The 22,811-nt window shown below is 39.8% G+C and overlaps 1 protein-coding gene across 6 annotated transcripts in view; it reads right to left on the bottom strand.

Moving 5' to 3' along the window:
• Window positions 1-4,695: 4,695 nt before the first annotated feature.
• Window positions 4,696-22,811, bottom strand: part of pold3 (polymerase (DNA-directed), delta 3, accessory subunit) — a 39,744-nt gene continuing 21,628 nt past the window's right edge. For 5 of the 6 annotated variants that reach the window (XM_058081492.1, XM_058081474.1, XM_058081465.1 and 2 more), the window contains 11 exons: window positions 11,875-11,930; window positions 11,680-11,779; window positions 11,574-11,613; window positions 11,376-11,508; window positions 10,032-10,290; window positions 9,888-9,960; window positions 9,661-9,817; window positions 9,467-9,573; window positions 7,015-7,094; window positions 6,862-6,943; window positions 4,696-4,991 (listed from right to left, as the gene is read on the bottom strand). In XM_058081492.1, the coding sequence (XP_057937475.1) occupies window positions 4,789-4,991; window positions 6,862-6,943; window positions 7,015-7,094; window positions 9,467-9,573; window positions 9,661-9,817; window positions 9,888-9,960; window positions 10,032-10,290; window positions 11,376-11,508; window positions 11,574-11,613; window positions 11,680-11,779; window positions 11,875-11,930 (1,290 nt within the window). In that variant the 3' untranslated portion in view covers window positions 4,696-4,788. Of the gene's footprint in view, window positions 4,992-6,861; window positions 6,944-7,014; window positions 7,095-9,466; window positions 9,574-9,660; window positions 9,818-9,887; window positions 9,961-10,031; window positions 10,291-11,375; window positions 11,509-11,573; window positions 11,614-11,679; window positions 11,780-11,874; window positions 11,931-12,764; window positions 12,931-22,811 lie in introns of those variants that run through there. The other variant, XM_058081446.1, reaches the window with a different exon arrangement.

The raw sequence follows: 22,811 nt of genomic DNA on the forward strand, positions 1-22,811 counted from the left end.
GAGCGCGTTGACGTCACTCGACGCTTGTGTTGTTGTGGTCCTCTTCATAAACATAAATCACATAAGTCATCCGATATTCTGTACAATGAACTAACATAATATTCCAATAATAGCCAACACATACGAGAATAATGATCATAATATTGAGGTATGTGGGGTGGTCAAAATGGTCAAAATGCTTCCCAGTGGCAAAACTCCGGGGTTGGACGAGTTTCGCCCTGAATTCCTCAAGGCTCCTGATGTTTGAGAGACCGTCTTGGCTGACAAGTCTCTATAACATTGCATGGAAGTCAGGGGCAGTACCTCTGGATTGGCAGACCAGTTTGGAGGTACACCTTTTCTTGAAGGGTGACCGGAGGGTGTGTTCCAGCTATAGGGGATCAAACTCCTCAGCCTCCCTGGGAAAGTCCATTTCAGGGTCCTGGAGAGAAGCTACAGAAAAGCTACAGGAGGCAATGTGGTTTCCGCTCTGACACACAACACTGGACCGGCTCTACACCCTTGCAAGGGTCCTAGAGCAAGGGTCTCAAACTCAATTTACCTGGGGGCCACTGGAGCTAGGGTCTGGGCAAGGCTGGGCCGCATCAGGTTTTCAAAAAAAAAAAAAACGCATTTATTAAAAACAGAAAAATATACAAACTTTTTCAGTGCTTTGGTTCCGATTTTCTACAATAAAAGCTCTGATAAAACATTCCACTGTTCTCAAATATCTTAATTTTTATTTTTCTGCACAAAATAAGATGAAAAATAAATAAACAAATCAAGAATAAAGAAAATCAATCAACCAGTAATAAATAAATATAATAATAATAATAAAACAGCAAATAATAAAAACTTAAGAAACCACATATAGTTGGTGGGTAGACAAATTATTTTTTCAGATTAAAATGAATAGCATTATTAGAGCCCTGTAGACATGACAAAACACGACTATAGTCACATTTATACTCTTTTTATTTACAACATATTGCGCAACTGCAGGGTCTTGAGACACATGCTAACTCGCAAACTAGAGAGCTAGCGACCCAAACGGTAGCCTTCAATTATTTCCTTTAAACTTAAATAGCCAAAAACTTACCACTTCCACACAGATAGGGAGGATAACTATTAACAGTTATTTAACCTTTAACATGAACATTAATCAAACGTAATCATTTTTTCTGGGTACATGATACCATACAGCATCCATATCAAACTTGCGCGGGCCGCACTAACATTAAACTTTCATATCAAGGCGGGGGCCTCAAACTAGTGTCCTGCGGGCTACATTTGTCCCGCGGGCCGCATGTTTGAGACCCCTGTCCTAGAGGGCACATGGGAGTTTGCCCAAGCGGTCTACATGTGTTTTGTGGACCTGGTAAAGGCATTCAACAGTGTCCCCCGCGGGATTAGGTCCTTGTACAAACAGGGCAGGAGTCTGGTCCGCATTGCCAGCAGTAAGTCGAGCCTGTTTCCGGTGAACGTTGGCCTCCGCCAAGGCTTCCCTTTGTCACTGTTCATCATTTTCATGGACAGAATTTGTAGGCACAGCTAAAAATGTGGGGACTGATGATCTTGTCTCTGCTATTTGCAGACAATGTGTACCTGATGGTGATCTTCAGTGTTTACTGGGGCCTCAAACTAGTGTCCTGCAGGCCACATTTGGACCACGGGCCGCGTGTTTGAGAAGAAACGAAAGAAACGAAAAACATTGGCATTATATGTACTTTTCGAAAATACACTTTTTTGTTTCTTTACTTTATTTGCCTTTTATTTAACCTACAAATGTGTCAGGTCATTTTGCCTGACCCTGTATATATATTTACTATATGTGTGTGAACTGGGTCAAAAGCTACTTAGCTGACAGGGAGCAATACATACAGCTAGGAGAATACACATCTGCAAGTTCATATATTATGTGCGGAGTTCCCCAGGGGTCAATACTGGGGCCAAAACTGTTCAACTTGTACATCAATGATATCTCCAAAGTTACAAAAGACTTAAAGCTGGTATTATTTGCGGATGATACCACTGCTTTTTGTTCTGGAGGGAGTACAGACGAAATCAATAGAAAGGTCAGAGAAGAAATGGTCATATTAAAAAGATGGTTTGATGATAATAGATTGATAATAGTAAAACTAAAATCATGCTGTTTGGTAACAGCAGAAAGGACACGTACCAGCAAATACAAACAGACGGTGCAGACATTGAAAGGGTGAAGGAAAATACATTTCTGGGGATCACAATAGATGAAAATATGAGCTGGAAACCTCATATTACAAATATACAACATAGGGTGGCCAGAAATATTTCAATATTGAACAAAGCAAAATTTGTTATTATGAAGTTATTCTTAATCTTATTCTTAATCTTCACTCGCTAAATAAATGTACTGCAAAAAAGGTCAGTAAGGATAATTCATAATGCCGCCTACAGAGACTTGCTGATATAGTTCATCTTCAAACAGCTAAAATAATGCATAAGGCTAAAAATAAGCAATTCGCTAAAATGTCACCCAATACTTCTCTACAAGAGAGGACAAATATGATCTCAGGGAAGAAGTACATTTGAAACACTTCTATGCTAGGACTACGTTATGCTAGCCATAGCATTTCAGTATGTGGAATCAAACTATGGAATGGATTGAGTAAGGACCTCAAACAATGCACAACGATGAGCCAATTCAAGAAACAATACAAGCAGTTGATGTTTGCTAAATACAAGGATGAAGAGTCTTGAACCAGTCATGATGTGCTATATATATCACTATATTGACACTTACTATGGTACCCATTATGGCATTGGATGCTCACCTCCTATGTGACAAAAAATAAATAAAAATACAAAAAATTTAAAAAATTAAAAATACAAAAAATACAAAAATATATAATAATAATATAATTATAATAATATTATTATCATAATCATTATAAAATTATTTAAAAATATATATTATTACAATAATAATTGTATTAGGAAAGCAGGAAGTGAACAAATGTAACAGTTAGTGATTGTAAAAGTACCAGATGGAGGGGTAGGATTTAATAAGCTTTGCTTCTTCCTACTCCTTTTGGACATGTGGAACTGTGAACTGATTATGGGACGCACTCAATTGTAATCTGATGCATGTTCACATGAAATAAAACCATTACCATTACCATTACCATACAGTATATACTGTATATAGCAAGATCCACAGAGTGGCAGAGAACTGGAATATGAGGAACACAGGATCTATTGTTACCCTGCAAAGAGGATCTTTCCACAGGGTGTGACTCAGCTGTCTTTTGTGAACGTCTGCAATGGCAGCTCCAGCTGGGACAAACTAAAAAAAAAAAAAAAGTCCATGAGCTTCCATACACATTATTTCTTTAACCACGCCCAGCTGAGGAGATCATCTTCCTCGTCAGTCAGTGTCGTCTGGCTCATGAGAAAGACCAGTTATACCGGCCCACTTTGTGTGCTTGTGGAGAGGGTGCGGCACTGACGTGTGAGTTCATTTGGTCTAGCCAATGCAAACCAAAGACCTGCGGTGGCTATCATGAGCAAAAACGTGACATGACTTTACATATTGTACATCCATCTACAAAATGTGCCTGGTTGGTGCTTATAAAGCAGGAAATGAAGAACCACTACTTCTATAGGCCTGCACCGGCTTGTCGACATTAAACAGATACAACACAAGAACTGTTTTAAATTGATAATAAGGCGTTACGGATGCACAGTTGTAAAGCTATCTCATGGCTACATGGTCATACTTTACATCAGGGGTCATCCGAGTCACCAGTCCACACCAGTTGGTACTTTTCCAGTCAAACGGGAAAATTTCGAAAAACAAGTATTTATACGGGTTGCACGGCGGTCGAGTGGTTAGCGTGCAGACCTCACAGCTAGGAGACCATGGTTCAATTCCACCCTCGGCCATCTTTGTGTGGAGTTTGCATGTTCTCCCCGTGGATGCGTGGGTTTTCTCCGGGTACTCTGGTTTCCTCCCACATTCCAAAAACATGCTAGGTTAATTGGCCACTCCAAATTGTCTTTTCTTGTAGAAAATTGGAACCAAAGCGAAGTTTTAAAAAATTTTTCGTTTTTAATAAATGCGTTTTTTATTTGTATTTTTTGGAAAACCTGATGCAGCCCAGTCTCACCCAGACCCGAGCTCCAGTTGCCCCCAAGTAAATTGCGTTTGAGACCCCTGCACTACGACTATGGAGTCATCGGCACATCGCTACAGTGAGCTTTTTGTTATAAAACTATATTGCTATGCTATCAATTCCGTGGCAGTAACTTGCTTCAGACTCATCTCAAAACTCCCTATCCTTCTATTCTCTCCCACTCAGTGAGTCTCACAGTAGACACTAGCCTACCTTCCCCTGCCTTGTTCCACCAATCAGTCAGAACGCAGTCTAAATGCATTCATGGCCTATCAGTGAATTGGATACTTCACATTCTTTTTGAAAATGCACGTCCCCTAATGTGTGCTAAAGAAGAAATCACAGTGCTTGATGAAGGGAACCGCAACAAGTAAGCCGCCTGCGGATCCAGAGCCACATGTTGCCGACCAACGACTTTGACCGTAACCAGCATCAATCTGCAATCAGCATTCAGTTTGTGATTTGAATGACAATGAAGATGAAAAAAGCCAATTATGTTGTGCAAATAAATCCAGTTACTGTTACTGCGAAAAGAAGATACTACTAATGAAAAAGTGTTTTCCATCGGTGTTTATTGAGCAGCTTACTTTGGAGGTACTGGAAGCTTCTGTGGGGTGTGTGTGTGTGTGTGTGAGTGTGTTATGCAAGGTGTCCATCATTTCTTCTGGAAAAATCCCATAATGGATGCCTGTTTAGTTCCTTTGCTGGCATTAGCAGACATTTTCTTTGGATTTTTCTTCTCCTTGTCTTTGCCGTTTGTTGGCGCTCGGAGTGGACTTGTGGTCGCTCGTTTGGGGGCGCTAGGGGTGGCATCTTCATTTTCAGAGTAGGACTCACTTTCGTAGCCTTTCTCTGTCACTGTGGAGATATTGACGAGAAACATTTGCAGCAACTGTGAATACAGAGAACAAAGACAACTGCGTATGGAAAATTAGGAAAGCGGCCTATCCCAGCTGACTTTGGGCAAGAGGCAGGGTACACCCTGGACAAAATATGACGGTGGGCCTGCTTTAAGAGGACATTTAAAAATACTTTTAAAAAAGACACAAGCATGTCCTTATTTTGTGGCAGGAATACCAACGTGTCAACTGCATCAGGCTTAGCAGCTGTCGACCTTCCTTCTACCTTTGTGGTAGAGCTTGTCGTGATAAATTCAGTTAAGGTTATTATGAAGTTATTCTTAATCTTATTCTTAATCTTCACTCGCTAAATGTACTGCAAAAAAGGTCAGTAAGGATAATTCATACTAACGCCTTATTTCTAAAATCACAAATACTTAAACTTGCTGATATAGTTAATTTCCAAACAGCTAAAATAATGTATAAGGCTAAAAATAAGCAATTAGCAAAGAGCTAAAACTTCTCTACAAGAGAGGATAAATATGATCTCAGGGAAGAAGTACATCTGAAACACTTCTATGCTAGGACTACGTTATGCTAGCCATAGCATTTCAGTATGTGGAATCAAACTATGGAATGGATTGAGTAAGGACCTCAAACAATGCACAACGATGAGCCAATTCAAGAAACAATACAGGCAGTTGATGTTTGCTAAATACAAGGATGAAGAGTCTTGAACCAGTCATGATGTGCTATATATATCACTATATTGACACTTACTATGGTACCCATTATGGCATTGGATGCTCATATCACCTCCTACTTCGGTATGAGGTGCATTATTAAAAAAAAAAAAAACACCCTTAAACTGTATTATGGAAAGCAGGAAGTGAAGAAATGTAACAGTTAGTGATCGTAAAAGTACCAGATGGAGGGGTAGGATTTAATAAGCTTTGCTTCTTCCTACTCCTTTTGGACATGTGGAACTGTGAACTGATTATGGGATGCACTCAATTGTAATCTGATGCATGTTCACATTAAATTAAACCATTACCATTAAATGACTAAGTTTAGCAGGTTATTACTAAGTTCAGGGCTGCACGGCGGTCACGTGCAGACCTCACAGCTCGGAGACCCCAGTTCAATCCCACCCTCAGCCATCGCTATGTGGAGTTTGCATGTTCTCCCCGTGCATGCGTGGGTTTTCTCCGGGTACTCCGGTTTCCTCCCACATTCCAAAAACATGCTAGGTTAATTGGCCACTCCAAATTGTCCATAGGTATGAATGTGAGTGTGAATGGTTGTTTGTCTATATGTGCCCTGTGATTGGCTGGCCACCAGTCCAGGGTGCACCCCGCCTCTCGCCCGAAGACAGCTGGGATAGGCTCCAGCACCCCCGCAACCGTAGTGAGGATAAGCGGTAGAAAATGAATGAATGAAGTTTGGGCCAAGTTTTAAGGTGCTGAAAATGATTTTTTTTTAATGCTCTGTATTCGAAGTACCTCCATATTACTGAGTTACTGCTTATTCCTTGCCGGGTTCTTCAGGCTACATGGTAGCCTGTTTGCTAGCCTCTGGGCTTCTGCCCAGAAAAATTTTAGAAAATATCGTTATATCACGCAGCCCTCCTTCACAGCCATACAAAACATTACACAAACTCATACTTAGTTAATAAATAATGATAATATAGTGACAATTATGTGTGATTTAACAGCTGACAGCTTGTGTGTGTGTGTGTGTGTGTGGTTCTGTATATTAAAAGCAAACAGAGCTCTGGTATCACTAAATATGTAAATTAAATATAGCCGGATCAGTTCAGAAGTGACCAAATATGCATCGGTGCATACCGAGTGAAATGTCAACATTTGAAAATCAAGAGTTGGATTTACCAATGCACCCTTCATCATCTACGAAGGTCTTAGACTTGAGGACACGTCTCCGCTTGCGTATCTTGGCCTGGGAGTCTCCCGGCTGTAATGACACATGGAGATGAATCACTCGGTTGAATATAAGCATTACGGCATCAACATTGTCATATTTACATGTATAATAGGTTGGAGCGCCTTGATGGGAGCCGGTGATGCTTCTCTTGCTTCTGTCGGCTGGGGAGAATCTGGAATGACTGCATGTCCGAGACAGAAGTAATTATTTACTTATTGAAATGTAAACACTGAACACAGGAGGATTCAGCTTTCTTAAACACACATTTAAAACGGCAAAAAAAAAAATCATACTGCATTAAAAGGAATAAACATTCAATCATGTGCAAAACATTTCTGTCGTAGTTTGGGGATCACAATAGATGAAAATATGAACTGGAAACCTCATATTACAAATATACAACATAAGGTGGCCAGAAATATTTCAATATTGAACAAAGCAAAATTTGTTGTCAATCAGAAATCACTCCACACTCTTTATTGCTCTCTGGTTCTACCATATCTTACTTATTGTGTGGAAATATGGGCTAATAACTATAAAAGCAATCTTCACTCGCTACATGTACTGCAAAAAGGTCAGTAAGGATAATTCATAATACTAACTCCTTATTTTTAAAATCACAAATACTTCAACTTGCTGATATAGTTCATCTTCAAACAGCTAAAATAATGCATAAGGCTAAAAATAAGCAATTCTCTACAAGAGAGGAGAAATATGATCTCAGGGAAGAAGTACATTTGAAACACTTCTATGCTAGGACTACGTTATGCTAGCCATAGCATTTCAGTATGTGGAATCAAACTATGGAATGGATTGAGTAAGGAAATCAAACAATGCACAACGATGAGCCAATTCAAGAAACAATACAAGCAGTTGATGTTTGCTAAATACAAGGATGAAGAGTCTTGAACCAGTCATGATGTGCTATATATATCACTATAACAGTTACTGATTGTAAAAGTACCAGATGGAGGGGTAGGATTTAATAAACTTTGCTTCTTCCTACTCCTTTTGGACATATGGAACTGTGAACTGATTATGGGATGCACTCAATTGTAATCTGATGCATGTTCAAGTGAAATTAAACCATTACCATTAAGTTTTATCTAGCATCAATGTGATGACTGCGTGTGTTGCAGGGTCCTCCGGCAACACAAAGCTGCCCGGCGGATGCCTCTCTCTAAATCATGTGGTTGAAAAACACATTGCCGATCCCACGCGCGTATCAGCCGATACCGATTCAAGTAAAGAACGCAAATATCGGCCCGATATATCACCCGTCCGATGTATCGGTCGATCCTTAATCTCTAGCTTCTCTAGACAGAGCCTTCTCCATCGCTGCCCCCACCCTCTGGAACTCTTTGCCCCGTTCACTCCGTGCTTGCCCCGACCTTCTCTCCTTCAAAAAACAACAAAAAACCCACCTGTTTAAATCCGTTTTTAATGTCTAACTTTTTATACCTGACAGCTGCGCCCTGCTTTTAGCCTTTTTTTTTTTTTTTAGCTCTGAATGAATGTATGGATATTGTATTTTAATGCATCTTTTACTCTTTTTTTATTCTACTCTATTTTTATTTCTTTTTCTCTATTATGTGGGATATTATTAATGCATATTGATATTATTATTTATTCAAAATTATTTACATTATTTGTACAAATTACTGTTTACGCTGTATGTACATTGTTGTTCAAATTTGATGTCATCTATTTATTCTCCACATTATTATTATTTATCATTATGCGGGAGACAGGCAACGACATTTCACTGCTGTGATATTGTGCAATGACAATAAAGAAAGTCTGTCTATCCATCTCTCTATCTATCTGTAAAGCATCTTTGAGTACTCTGAAAAGCGCTATACAAGTAAAATGTATTATTCATTATTATTCATTCATTCTCTTCCGCTTTTTCCTCACGAGGGTCGCGGGGGGTGCTGGAGCCTATCCCAGCTGTCTTCGGGCGAGAGGCAGGGTACACCCTGGACTGGTGGCCAGCCAATCACAGGGCACATATAGACAAACAACCATTCACACTCACATTCATACATATGGCCAATTTGGAGTGGCCAATTAACCTAGCATGTTTTTGGAATGTGGGAGGAAACAGGAGTACCCGGAGAAAACCCACGCATGCACGGGGAGAACATGCAAACTCCACACAGAGATGGCCGAGGGTGGAATTGAACCCTGGTCTCCTAGCTGTGGGGTCTGCGTGCTAACCACTCGTCCGCCGTGCCGCCCAAAATGTATTATTATTATTATTATTATTAGCCAAGATATTACATTCTGGTGCAGATCTGGGTAAAATTTATTTTCACTATTTTGCTTTTACAGTCCGCTTGCATTGCGGACACAGGGCAGTGACACCACATCCAACATGTGGCACTGTGGTGGAAAGAAAAAAAAGAAAGGTGGCTCACTTTGTAATGCGCCTTACCGCCACCTCCAGGGATGGGGTAGACGAGCACGGCCCAACAATGATAGGAATGCTGAAGGATATGAGTCGGTCCGGTGATGTAGGGAATTAGAAGTGATGAGTAAAAAAATGCTTACCGTCTTCGTCACTGCTGTCGGTGACAGGCCTCTTAATCCTTCGTCTCTTCTTCTTATCCATCTTCTCCTCCTCCTCGCTATCGGACATCTCCACTCGCTTGCTTTTGCTTCAGGAAGAGGAAAGAAAGACAACAATTGCAGCAAATAAGGCAGCCGTGAATAAAGCGAGCGGTCACTTCATTAGGAACACAGACCTTCTCGAGTCTTTCTTGGCATGCTTTGGAGGTTCCACGGTGAGAAGACCTTGCTGCTTTTCACTCGGCAAACTTGAGCTTTGCTGCTCCACTGAGGATGACAACGGAGCGTCTTTCTTGACTTCCTCCTCCGCCTTCACCGTTCTGTCTTGTTTCTCTAAAGATACAATTTTTGCATTACTGCATTTTGCAGAAAACTACATGGAATTGAGATGGCCGTGACTGACTTGTGGTTTGATTCCCAAAGAAGTTCATCATGGGATTGGACTTTGCAGATGTTTTGTTTTTCGGCAAGTCAACCTAAAAAAAAAAAAAAAAAGACCAAAGTGTTCATTCAGTGTTCATTCACAATTTCAACTGTGGAGACAAACCTCGGCCGCTTCTTCCTGAGGCTCCGCCTTCACATCTTTGCTGCTATTTTCACTCTTAGTCGCAGTTCCTTTGCTCGCGAACATTCCCATGATGCCTTTGGCCGGTTTGGTGGCCATTTTGGAAGTCACTTTAGCCTCACCGTTAACGGAAGGCTTTTTGCTCTCGTGCTCTGGCGGAGCGTCTCGCTGCGTCCCCCGCACCTGCTGCAGCTCCAGCGAGGACATGGGCACCGCGCTTGAACATCGGATTGCACTGTACCTGCAAGCAGAGGACAAACAGTGCCGTGAATTCCCATATTCTGCAGCCGTAGTATTCATGGATCTGACAAAAGCCTTTGATACAATCAATCATGACATCCTAATAACTAAATTAGAAAGGTACGGAATAAGAAACAAACAAACAAAAAAAAACTTAAACTGTATTATGGAAAGCAGGAAGTGAACAAATGTAACAGTTAGTGATTGTAAAAGTACCAGATGGAGGGGTAGGATTGAATAAGCTTTGCTTCTTCCTACTCCTTTTGGACATGTGGAACTGGGAACTGATTATGGGATGCACTCAATTGTAATCTGATGCATGTTCAAATGAAATACAGTAAACCTCGGATATATCGGAAATTCGCTCACAACGGACAGATAAAAAAAGAACCGATTTTTCTGTAATGCATTTCCAATAAAAATTCATTGCATATATCTGATTTTTTATAACGGATTTCGCCTATTTCGGACAAAATCTCCAGTCCCGTTCCAGTGAATTTCCAATAAATTTCCCTCGCATATATCGGATGGCCGCATCGTTATGCTAATCTTGTTGATGTCACTGGCTATTGTCTTTCTCCTGGCTCCAGATTTAGGACAAATATAAAAGTGAGTGACGTCAATAATACTAGCACAGCAGTGAATGAGATCTTAACCTCACTATTGGAAATAACGTAGGCCTGACGGGCGTAACAGGGCCTAGCTTAATTAACAATTTGTTATGCTCAGAGTCCAATAAAGTTAAATTCTCATTACCTTACGTCTCTTTTCATTGCCCAGTCCAGGTACATTGGAAACATAGTCAAGGAAGTGCCTTTTTATAACGGATAAAATCCGATTTACGCATATACCGGATATAAATCCGATATATGCGTAAAACGGACATTTTCCGGTATACGCATATAACGGATTTCGCTTATATCGGACAAAACCAGTGGGAACAATTGAATCCGATATATCCGAGGTTTACTGTAAAACCATTACCATTACCATGACCATTCCCATATTCAGACTAAACTAGTCTGACCAAAATCCCCTTCAACATCATGGAATTCTACACGACTCCCTGAGATGATTTCAACTTACTTGCTGCAGTTGAGCAGATTGTCTTTGACGGCGTCGTAGTCGACGGTGTACAGCGGCCCGCTGTCTTTCAGCAAAGCTTTCTGGACGCTGTACACATGAACGCTGACGATCAAACTCATCTTGGACTTAAAATCTGCAACATGAAACGCCCAAATTTACTGTCAAAATACACAAAAACACGGGAATCAATGAATGCACCTTCCAGCTGGTCCTCACGCACCACAGACACCTTGTGACTCTAAGAAGAAAACAATACTTTAATCATACAAAATGACACAGTCGTGGATTTGGAGTTGTTGCTCACTGTTTGACCGTTGTCCACACATCTTCCTGACACCAAGTATGTAGCGTGGAGCTGAGCAGAGCTTTCCTTCCTCTTGTGGTCCAAGTAGTGAAAGAGCATTCTGGAAAGAAGATATTTGATGAATTAAGTGAAAAGTCAGGTTACTATATGATCATGTAGACTAATTCTAATACATAAATAAAAAGAGTCACTCACCGTTTTGCTGTATTGACATGGACTCCAAGAGTAAGACTCAGCCATTTGAATGTCACCTGTTCAATAGAAAAACATATATGATGTAATGGTTTTATTTCATTTGAACATGCATCAGATTACAATTGAATGCATCACACAATCAGTTCAGAGTTTCACATGTCCAAAAGGAGTAGGAAGAAGCAAAGCTTATTAAATCCTACCCCTCCATCTGGTACTTTTACAATCACTAACTGTTACATTTGTTCACTTCCTGCTGATATGAGCATCCAATGCCATAATAGGTACCATAGTTAAGTGTCAATATAGTGATATATATAGCACATCATGACTGGTTCAAGACTCTTCATCCTTGTATTTAGCAAACATCAACTGCCTGTATTGTTTCTTGAATTGGCTCATCGTTGTGCATTGTTTGAGGTCCTTACTCAATCCATTCCATAGTTTGATTCCACATACTGAAATGCTATGGCTAGCATAACGTAGTCCTAGCATAGAAGTGTTTCATGCAATAAGTGTATGCAATATTGCAGTCTTCCTTTCTAATATCAATGTCGCATGCAAATATTATGGGAGAAATGGAAAAAGGCTGTATGTTGGGAACGTTTGGTTCCAAACAAAACAAAACAGCGGTTGTTCGTTACTAACTAATGCCAACCATGGTGTTTTCTTAGTATTTTAATGCCATTTAAGACCTACAAGAAAAGCCGAATGAATGAAAACAGCACATGGAACAACTGGAGGCTCCCAAACATGCTGAATGGAACTGTGTGTGTGTGTGTCTGTAAAAAGGCAGCTTTTAACGTGTTTGGCAGCTAAACACGACGCCCCAGATGTTGGTTTCAAAGCTCGCTCAGTAAACGTGACACCAAATCGAATACAGGCGTCCTTACGATCTTATCGTGGTCGTTGACAAATTCGTCGATGTTGTCCAGATAAAGCTCGTCCATATCGTTACAAAATCGCATAAGTGCCTTTTTTTTGAAGCAGCGTAGCAGCGCGGGAAGGCAGGTTATTTACTTCCGGTAACAGGGTCACGTGAGCGGACTTTGAAAGTCCCGCTTCAGCCGAGTGCTGCCCCCTAAAGTATGTTGCGTTTAGTGCAACGTCTCTTTTGCATCATTCCAGCCGCGCTCTCGATCAGTCCAGGGTGTAGCGTAGAGGTCTCAAACTCAATTTACCCGGGGGCTACTGGAGCTAGGGTCTGGGCAAGGCTGGGCCACATCAGGTTTTCCAATAACACAACAACAGCATTTATTAAAAACAGAAAAATATACAAACGTTTTCAGTGCTTTGGTTCCGATTTTCTACAATAAAAGCTCTGATACATTCCACTGTATCTATATCTTAATTTTTATTTTTCTGCACAAAATAAGATGGAAAATAAATCAAGAATAAAGACAAATCAATCAGCAATAAATCAATACATATAATAATAATAATAATAACAATAATAATAATAATAATAAAACGGCAAATAATAAAAACTTAAGAAACCACATATAGTTGGTGGGTAGACAAATTATTTTTTTCAGATTAAAATGAACAAAGCATTATTAGAGCCCTGTAGACATGACAAAACACGACTATAGTCACATTTATACTCTTTTTATTTACAACATATTGCGCAACTGCAGGGTCTTGAGACACATGCTAACTCGCAAACTAGAGAACTAGCGACCTAAACGGTAGCCTTCAAGTTATTTCCTTTAAACTTAAATAGCCAAAAACGTACCACTTCCACACGGATAGGGAGGATAACTATTAACAGTTATTTAACCTTTAACATGAACATTAATCAAATGTAATCATTTTTTCTGGGTACATGATACCATACAGCATCCATATCAACACTAACATATCAGCACGAACATTAAACTTTCATATCAAGGCGGGGACCTCAAACTAGTGTCCCGCGGGCCGCGTGTTTAAGACCCCTGCTCTAAAAAGTAATTCAGAGTATCTGTTGACACCACTTGATTTAATACATAAATGCAATGTAAAAAAATATTAATTGATTTAGATAAACTTTCTAAGTTGCTAACTTTATTTTTCAAGTTATGTTCAAATAATAATGTTGGCTATTACATGAACTTAATTTTGCATGTCATATACACTCAAATGTTATTGTTGGTAAGCTTCAAACAAATTTCAAGTTGCCATGACTTAATAAAATTAGCTTGGTAACATAATTTTTCTGAACATTAATCTTTCCATTTTAAGTTCCATCTCCTACAAGACAAGACAGACCAGGAGGCTGAAGCAACATTTCATGGTGAGTAAAATGTATTTCTAATTGTTCTATTGAAGTGACGGGTTTAAATTAGTCACAGTAGACTTTCGTTGAGATAAGTCAAATTTAGCTTGTTTAACCATGTGACTGCTAGCTTCTATAGCACTGTTTCCACACATATATATATATATTACGGTGCATCAAATTTGAATGGGAAATTTTAAATTCATAATATCAATTTGACTGGCATTCCATTTTTTTTCGAATGAACATAAACATGTCTTGTTTTGAGGAAATCCATTGAGATTTAGGAGTGCCACCTCACACTTATGTAAAATTTCGGAAAATGTGCAATTTCTAGTCTAATTGCCAAAAAGTTGACCTGGAAATGTTGAGTACAATGAATGTCTATCCAGCATCATTTTCTATAGGGTTATCAAAGGGGGCCCAGACCAAAGACCAAGCTGCGACTGCTAGTCTGAAAGGAACTAGTTGTTGAGGGCAGCATCTTAGGAGAGCTGGTGGGTTGTGCTGCACAGTGGCTAAAATAATAAATGGACAAGTGTATATCACATTATTTAGGACTACAGTACCACTCTCAATAAATATGAAGCATCAGTAATACTGTCTACTCTATATTACTGTTGTTGATGTTAGGCTTGCTCAGCTATTAGCTAACTGTCATTAGCAAACTGTAGCTAGCTAATGTTAGCTGCAGTAGAGGCAATGAGCACTAAATACCTATAAATATACTAGATACTAGATGCAGGTTGCGTCATGGCCATGGTGGGGAACGTCTGCCATGCATTCACCAGCTGCTACTTAAAAAGCTGTGTGCATTGTTATTATAATTAAGTAGACAACAAATTAAACTACTTTGAATAAAATGATTAAGTCAGTTGACTTAACATATTTGTTTGAATTTCGAACTTAAAAACGTGTCCCTATGACAACAATTATTCAGTAAGCAGTACTTAAAATAAGCTTTGAGTGAAGAGGAAAAGCTAATTCGTGCAATGCAATATTGTTTGTTGGTTCAAAGCCATTTCAAATTAAGTTGTCATAACTAAGAAAGACTAATGGAAATTGTTGCGTTGATTTTTTTTGTTGAGGCTAAACATTTATTTTTTGAGTGTATACCTCCTCTATAACATACAGAAGCTTGGGAACTACACAGCAATTGGAGAACAACTCCATGCCACGTCACTCATAACCTTCCAGAATCGCATTGCATGCAAAATTACAGTGAAACAATTTTTCAGCATTTTAACACACTTTGAAAGCACTAATTCCATTTGGTGTGGCTGTAAAATTGGATATGCTACTGCTTACCATGCAGTCAGCCATCCAAATACACACGCATTATGGAAGCATATTAACAAGATGTGTGTGGACCTTGAAATTATTACTTTTTTTTCCAGGTAGAGGAAAAAGGCAAGAGGAAATGTTTTGACTGCAATTTCCACAGCTACTTGTTAATGTTCATTACTTATTCATTTGGAATTGCCGTGATTCTTTTGAAAGCGCTCGTATTGAGAGAAACCGGGAGACTTCCAGCCCCGTATAAATGAAATAATATACGAGCTGATTTCAGAGGAAATAAGGAGCAGGCACGCAGCGGCTGTAATAATGTACAGAAAAGTCCTGAAGGCGAGAGATCAGTGGCCGTTATTAACGCACTAACCCACAGTCGCTATTAAGTTTTGCATTTTAATGAAGCACTGCTACAAATATATTCAAGACAGAAGAAAACGCCATCATCCATCATCGTACTCTTTGCTTCTAAAGGGCTGGTAGAGGCGTTGGACTTTTGTTTGTGCAAGATGAGGGTTGTTACAAGCAGAAACGATGAACCTGTTTGATGTGTCCTCTCACATGTTGACTTTTTTTTAAATGGTATCTATTAAAGAGCAGCGGGTTCAATGTCACATAGTGGCCAATAAAAGTCAGCGGTCTAACTACATTTATAGGCCAGACAAGTGAAAAGAGAAGAAAAAAAAGAAGATAAAAGGAAAAAAAAAAAGTCAGCGGTCATGTTCATGGTCGTGTTCATTTGTGTGGCGGCCATCTTTGTTTGCAAACAAAACTGAGGCCCCTGTTATTTCTCCTCACAATCTCGACAATCCACTTCTTTATGCCTTTAAGAATGCAATGAACTTATAAGTTGCAGCTTACCAAGAGGCGACATCGATTGCTTTGCAGTCTGCTTCACATCTTACAGGTTTGGGGGGGGGGGGGGGGGGGGGGGTTGTATCAGGTTTTGGGGGTGGGGGGGTTGGGGGGGCTTTGTGCCATTTGTGGCTTGAGTAATAACATGACCCCTGCTCACATGGCTCTCTGGAGCATGAAAAAAAATCAATATGTGGGACCCGTAATGCCTCCCAACAATACAGTCCATCAGAATTATTACATTTGTACTGAAAGAAAAAAAAGTCATGTATTTTGTATGTTGACTCCATTGAAAAAATTTTCCATTGGAAAAGTAGACTCGTAGTAGTAGTTTTTCTATTTCTGTACTGTGTTGTATTCTCGTGTTAAACAATGCCAAAGTTTCAGAGGTTTGCGCATTGTAAGCGAGCGATGAAAGAAGGCTCTGACTGTTTGGTTTCAGAGAGTTTTTTCACAGTGAGACAGACATCCTGATATGGGCATGCCTAGCTGAGTGGGACCAATCACAGCAGAGGTGGAACAAATGTGGAACAAGTGTTTTGGAAATCCAAACAAATACAGCTGGAATAGGTGCAGATTCTGGAAGATCTAGAAAGCTTTCTGTGCTGGTTATTGTGAGTAGCTGCTCTATAGGATTCCCCAGCTCAATACAAAGGGCCGAAAATGAGCATAATAGGTCCCTTTTAAGACACCAGTAACAAGGTTTTGAAACAATCCACCCCCCCCCCCCCCCCGCCCCCGCCCCGAAAGAAGGTAATTGAGATCTATCTATGTCTGCAACAACTTAGTTTTGGTACTCCAGCCAACCACAGTGAGAGCCATTATCCACAAGCGGTGAAAACATGGAACAGTGGGGAACCAAAATGACTCCAAGAACACAGCGCTGACTCATCCAAGAGGTCACAAAAGACCCCACAACAATTTGCAAAAAGATGCCTGTAGGCCTCACTTGCCTCAGTTAAAGGGGACCTGCACTTTTGTGGAATTTTGCCCATCATTCACGACACATATTTCTTTCCCTTTTCTGTGCATTATAATGCCAGAAAACTAGTTAATATGAGCTAGTGAACAATGTACGTCATTGGGATACACATATTTCGACTAAGAAGCCCCCTATGCTATTTATCGTTTTATATACATGCTGTGATCATGCAAGTACATTGATGCTAACATGTAATACTTACAGTATCTTGCTGTATTTTAATGATTTAAAATATTACAACAATTTAAACAACCCATTGATCGGAACTGACACTACTTCTTTCAACAAGGTAAGACGCCTCCTTCCCCCAGGCAGAGAATATTGTTGCTGTATGCAGATTTCTAACCAAGCATTAACTTCAAAACTAACAACACAGTACCGGCACCATTAGGTAGCGTGACGACGGAGTAGCTTGAGTCATTGTGAGTGATGCTGAGAGTCTAGCGAGGCGTTGTGTTACTCTGCCAGAAATAAAGTACTTTGTGTTAGCTGCTACGATAACAATGTAGCTGTAGCTCAGTTAATATACAGGCCAGTTATTGAACTGGAACACTGTTGGTGTTTTTTTTTTTAAGTTTTTTGTTCGGGAGTTAAGCGTCCCAATGATGTGCATTGTTACCTACCTAGTACTAACTCATCTTCAGGCGTCATAATGCACAGAAAAGGGAAATAAATGTTCATGTTTCACATAAGAATTGTGAATGACGGGCAAAATTTTTGTTCCTTAGGGGGGCTTGACAGAAAATAATTGTAATGGTTTAATTTCATTTTCATTTCAGGTGTCAGGTTTTGTTTGTTTTTATCAAATCCAGTTGGTCAATTTTTGGAGCAACCTCCAGGTCCAGGTCATATTTGGACTCTTTTTAGGGGGTCTGGTGACCCTTAAACAGTGGACTCATTGTCTGGCGTGGTGTGAGCATATAACCATTTCAACCAACTTACAGGTGGTATTTTTGCCCAATATTAATGGTAATGGTAATGGTAATGGTAATGGTTTTATTTCATTTGAACATGCATCAGATTACAATTGAGTGCATCCCATAATCAGTTCCCAGTTCCACATGTCCAAAAGGAGTAGGAAGAAGCAAAGCTTATTAAATCCTACCCCTCCATCTGGTACTTTTACAATCACTAACTGTTACATTTGTTCACTTCCTGCTTTTCTAATATAATTATTATCATAATAATTATTTTTTTACAATTATTTTTAATTTTTTTTACAATTATTATAATATTATTATTATATTATATATATATATATATATATATATATATATATATATATATATATATATATATATATATATATATATATATATATAGAGAGAGAGAGAGAGAGAGAGAGAGAGAGAGAGAGAGAGAGAGAGAGAGGTTTTTTTTATTTTTTGTATTTTTAATTTCAAATGTACTTCTTCCTTGAGATGATACTTCTCCTCTCTTGTAGAGAAGTATTGGATGACATTTTTAGCTAATAAAGCTTATTTTTAGCCTTATGCATTATTTTAGCTGTTTGAAGATGAACTATATCAGCAAGTTGAAGTATTTGTGATTTTAGAAATAAGGAGTTAGTATTATGAATTATCCTTACTGACCTTTTTTGCAGTACATTTAGCGAGTGAAGATTGCTTTTATAGTTATTAGCCCATATTTCCACACAATAAGTAAGATATGGTAGAACCAGAGAGCAATAAAGAGTGTGGAGTGATTTCTGATTGAGAACAAATTTTGCTTTGTTCAATATTGAAATATTTCTGGCCACCAAGGATGACATTTTTAGCTAATTGGTTATTTTTAGCCTTATGCATTATTTTAGCTGTTTGAAGATGAACTATATCAGCAAGTTGAAGTATTTGTGATTTTAGAAATAAGGAGTTAGTATGTTCTCTGTAGGCGGCATTATGAATTATCCTTACTGACCTTTAATTGAGAAGCACTGGTGAAAGCTATTTTTTACGATGGCCTTATGACACCTACATAACCAAATAAACAATATGGAGCAGGTTGTTAGACAAACAAATACTGATAATGACTTTATGATCATGGTGTGTGACGATTAGCTCCATTTTAAGGCTTTGGAATGTTTTCTGCTAGGAGACTTTTGTTGGTGGAAGGCGGTAAAAACCAGGCTGCACGTAAGATGCGTGTGATGCCGTACATTTAAATGCAATGCTGGCGTATGTGTCAACATTTACAATCTCCCTGCCTCTGATAACAACATTGCCGGTGCACAGAACAGGTATCTGCCTCCAAGACATGCATAATGAATGCATTAAATATCTTGCATTCTGCCCACAGATGCAATTCAGAGGCACATTCTTCCTCTACTTGGCTGCGGGAATCCCTCAAATCAACATGCTGATTAGTTTGAGGGTTCAGGCCCTTCAAACAGACGCAGATCCGAGGGCAAAAGATCTTCTTAAATCCATATTCCACATTCAACGGCTCTCCTCACGTAAGCAGGCATACATGAAAATAGAAATTGGTGCATATGCTCACATGGGGGCGAGTGGTTAGCGTGCAGACCTCACAGCTAGAAGACCAGGGTTCAATTCCACCCTCGGCCATCTCTGTGTGGAGTTTGCATGTTCTCCCCGTGCATGCGTGGGTTTTCTCCGGGTACTCCGGTTTCCTCCCACATTCCAAAAACATGCTAGGTTAATTGGCGACTCCAAATTGTCCATAGGTATGAATGTGAGTGTGTTGTCTATATGTGCCCTGTGATTGGCTGGCTGTAATTGGCTCCAGGGTGTACCCCGCCTCTCGCCCAAAGACAGCTGGGATAGGCTCCAGCAACCCCCGCGACCCTTGTGAGGATAAGCGGTAGAAAATGAATGAATGAATGAGTTCTCCTCCTATTTTGTGTGGAAGTGGTAACTTTTTGGCTTCTTATTTTGTCTTTCCCCACCCTTGGCCATCTCTGTGTGGAGTTTGCATGTTCTCCTCGTGCATGCGTGGGTTTTCTCCGGGTACTCCGGTTTCCTCCCACATTCCAAAAACATGCTAGGTTAAGACAGCTGGGATAGGCTCCAGCACCCCCCGGTAGAAAAAGCGGTAAAGAAAGAAGGAAGGAAGAAAGAAAGGAAGAAAGGAAGAAAGGAAGAAAGAAAGAAAGAAAGAAAGAAAGAAAGAATGAAAGAATGAAAGAATGAAAGAATGAAAGAATGAAAGAAAGAAAGAAAGAAAGAAAGAATGAATGAATGAATGAATGAATGAATGAATGAATGAATGAATGAATGAATGAATGAATGAATGAATGAATGAATGAATGAATGAAAGAAAGAAAGAAAGAAAGAAAGAAATAAACAAAGAAAGAAAGAAAGAAAGAAAGAAATAAAGAAAGAATGAATGACTGAATGCTCACATGGACATTTAGCCCTCATCCAAGACTGGTAGCCCCACGTCAAGATGAATCTGTGGATGATCCAGATCTATAAATGTCATTGCAGTAAACAGGCCTTCATGGAGGTGAAATTACTTGGAATTACATGGAAATCCTCCAAGAGTGCTCCCAGGAAGAAAAGTTTGACATCAAAAGCAAGTTTTATCGTAGCTCCAAACGCGGGGGTAGCTTTCAGTATCATGAAGATTTGACGCTGAGGAGACAAAACAAGATAAATATTTAAAATGATGACTTACTTTCCAAAAAATTGTGGAAATGTTTGTGCCTGAAAAGTGTGAACACATCATGAGATAGTTGTGAGGAATAGGAATTATTGAGACAATTTCAAAGACAATCCTTTTGTTGTTACCACTGTTAGCGCTACTTTGGCTATAACATGATACTGTATATTTAAAGGTGTATTTAGGTGTCATTAAGCAGGCACCGATGAAGGAGAATGGATTATCTTTACGCTGACAGCGAAGGCGCTCTTTCCAGGGCATGTGTGTCCATGCAGGAACGCCCACTCTATCACTGCATGCTAGTCTGAACTCCACTGCATCATTTAAATACACACACTGTTAGACGCAACATGAATGATGATGAAGTTTCCTCACACAGCGAGATGCAAATCAACAGCGTGCAGCGCGCTCTATTTGACGCTTGATGGCATGAAGCAGAGATTATTCTTTCTCGTAGATTTTTTAGCTGCAACGCATTGTAGGGCATGTCCTTTTGATGAACACTGAAGAACAGGGGTGTCACGAGACTAAACCATGCACGAGATTGGGTCTACCAGGATGAAATGAGACCAGATTTTAACATGAGTTTTATGAAAAGAACCAGGAAAAAAGATTCATTCATTCATTCATTTTCTACCGCTTTTCCTCACAAAAGTCGTGGGGGGTGCTGGAGCCTATCCCAGCTGTCTTGGGGCGAGAGGCGGGGTACACCCTGGACTGGTGGCCAGCCAATCACAGGGCACATATAGACAAACAACCATTCACACTCACATTCATACCCATGGACAATTTGGAGTGGCTAATTAACCTAGCATGTTTTTGGAATGTGGGAGGAAACCGGAATACCCGGAGAAAACCCACGCATGCACGGGGAGAACATGCAAACTCCACACAGAGATGGCCGAGGGTGGTAAAAGACAAAATAAGAAGCCGGAAAGTTACCACTTCCACACAAAATAGGAGGAGAACTCATTCATTTATTCATTTTCTATCGCTTATCCTCACGAGGGTCGCGGAGGGTGCTGGAGCCTATCTCAGCTGTCTTCGGGCGAGAGGCGGGGTACACCCTGGACTGGTGGCCAGCCAATCACAGGGCACATATAGACAAACAACCATTCACACTCACATTCATACCTATGGACAATTTGGAGTGGCCAATTAACCTAGCATGTTTTTGGGATGTGGGAGGAAACCGGAGTACCCGGAGAAAACCCACGCATGCACGGGGAGAACATGCAAACTCCACACAGAGATGGCCGAGGGTGGAATTGAACCCTGGTCTCCTAGCTGTGAAGTCTGCGCGCTTCCAAGTTCATCATTTTATAAGGCTAATAGATGATTAGAAAAGCCATGTAAAAAATCTCTTACCATGCTGTTAACTACTCCCTTCAGAGAGCAGCACAAACTGGGTCTAACAAGGACAGAAAAACGCTGCACAACTGTGCAAGAAGACAAATATCTGAGTGTGTAGTTTAAGACAAAGATGCCTCACTGGCGAAAAAATTTCCCAGTGATCCCAAACCTTTGAGCGGTAGTCTATATTCACATTATGAATATATGAGGAAAATGTATTCTGAACCAAAAATTCTATTTGAGTTATTGTGTAGAGAAAGACATGCACCAGGTTCACTAAGTGTATATGTTAGGGTAAGCCACAATGCTGATTGCACAGAACACACAATCACTTTATTCATTGAAACTAAACGTGCAATATCAAACTGCTAAAATTATGCACATAGCAAACAATAACCTTCTACCCAACTGTGTACAACAATTCTTCGCAACAGGAAAAGGACAAACACAACCTGAGGGAACAATTTATCTTGAAACATTTGTACGCACCAACAACACAAAAAGCCTTCAGCATATCAGTACGTGGAATTAAATTGTGGAACGGACAGAGTAAAGAACTCAAACAATGTGCTAATATAAGCC

The sequence above is a fragment of the Doryrhamphus excisus genome, chromosome 1 (assembly GCF_030265055.1).
Source record: "Doryrhamphus excisus isolate RoL2022-K1 chromosome 1, RoL_Dexc_1.0, whole genome shotgun sequence".
Taxonomy (NCBI): Eukaryota; Metazoa; Chordata; class Actinopteri; order Syngnathiformes; family Syngnathidae; genus Doryrhamphus; species Doryrhamphus excisus.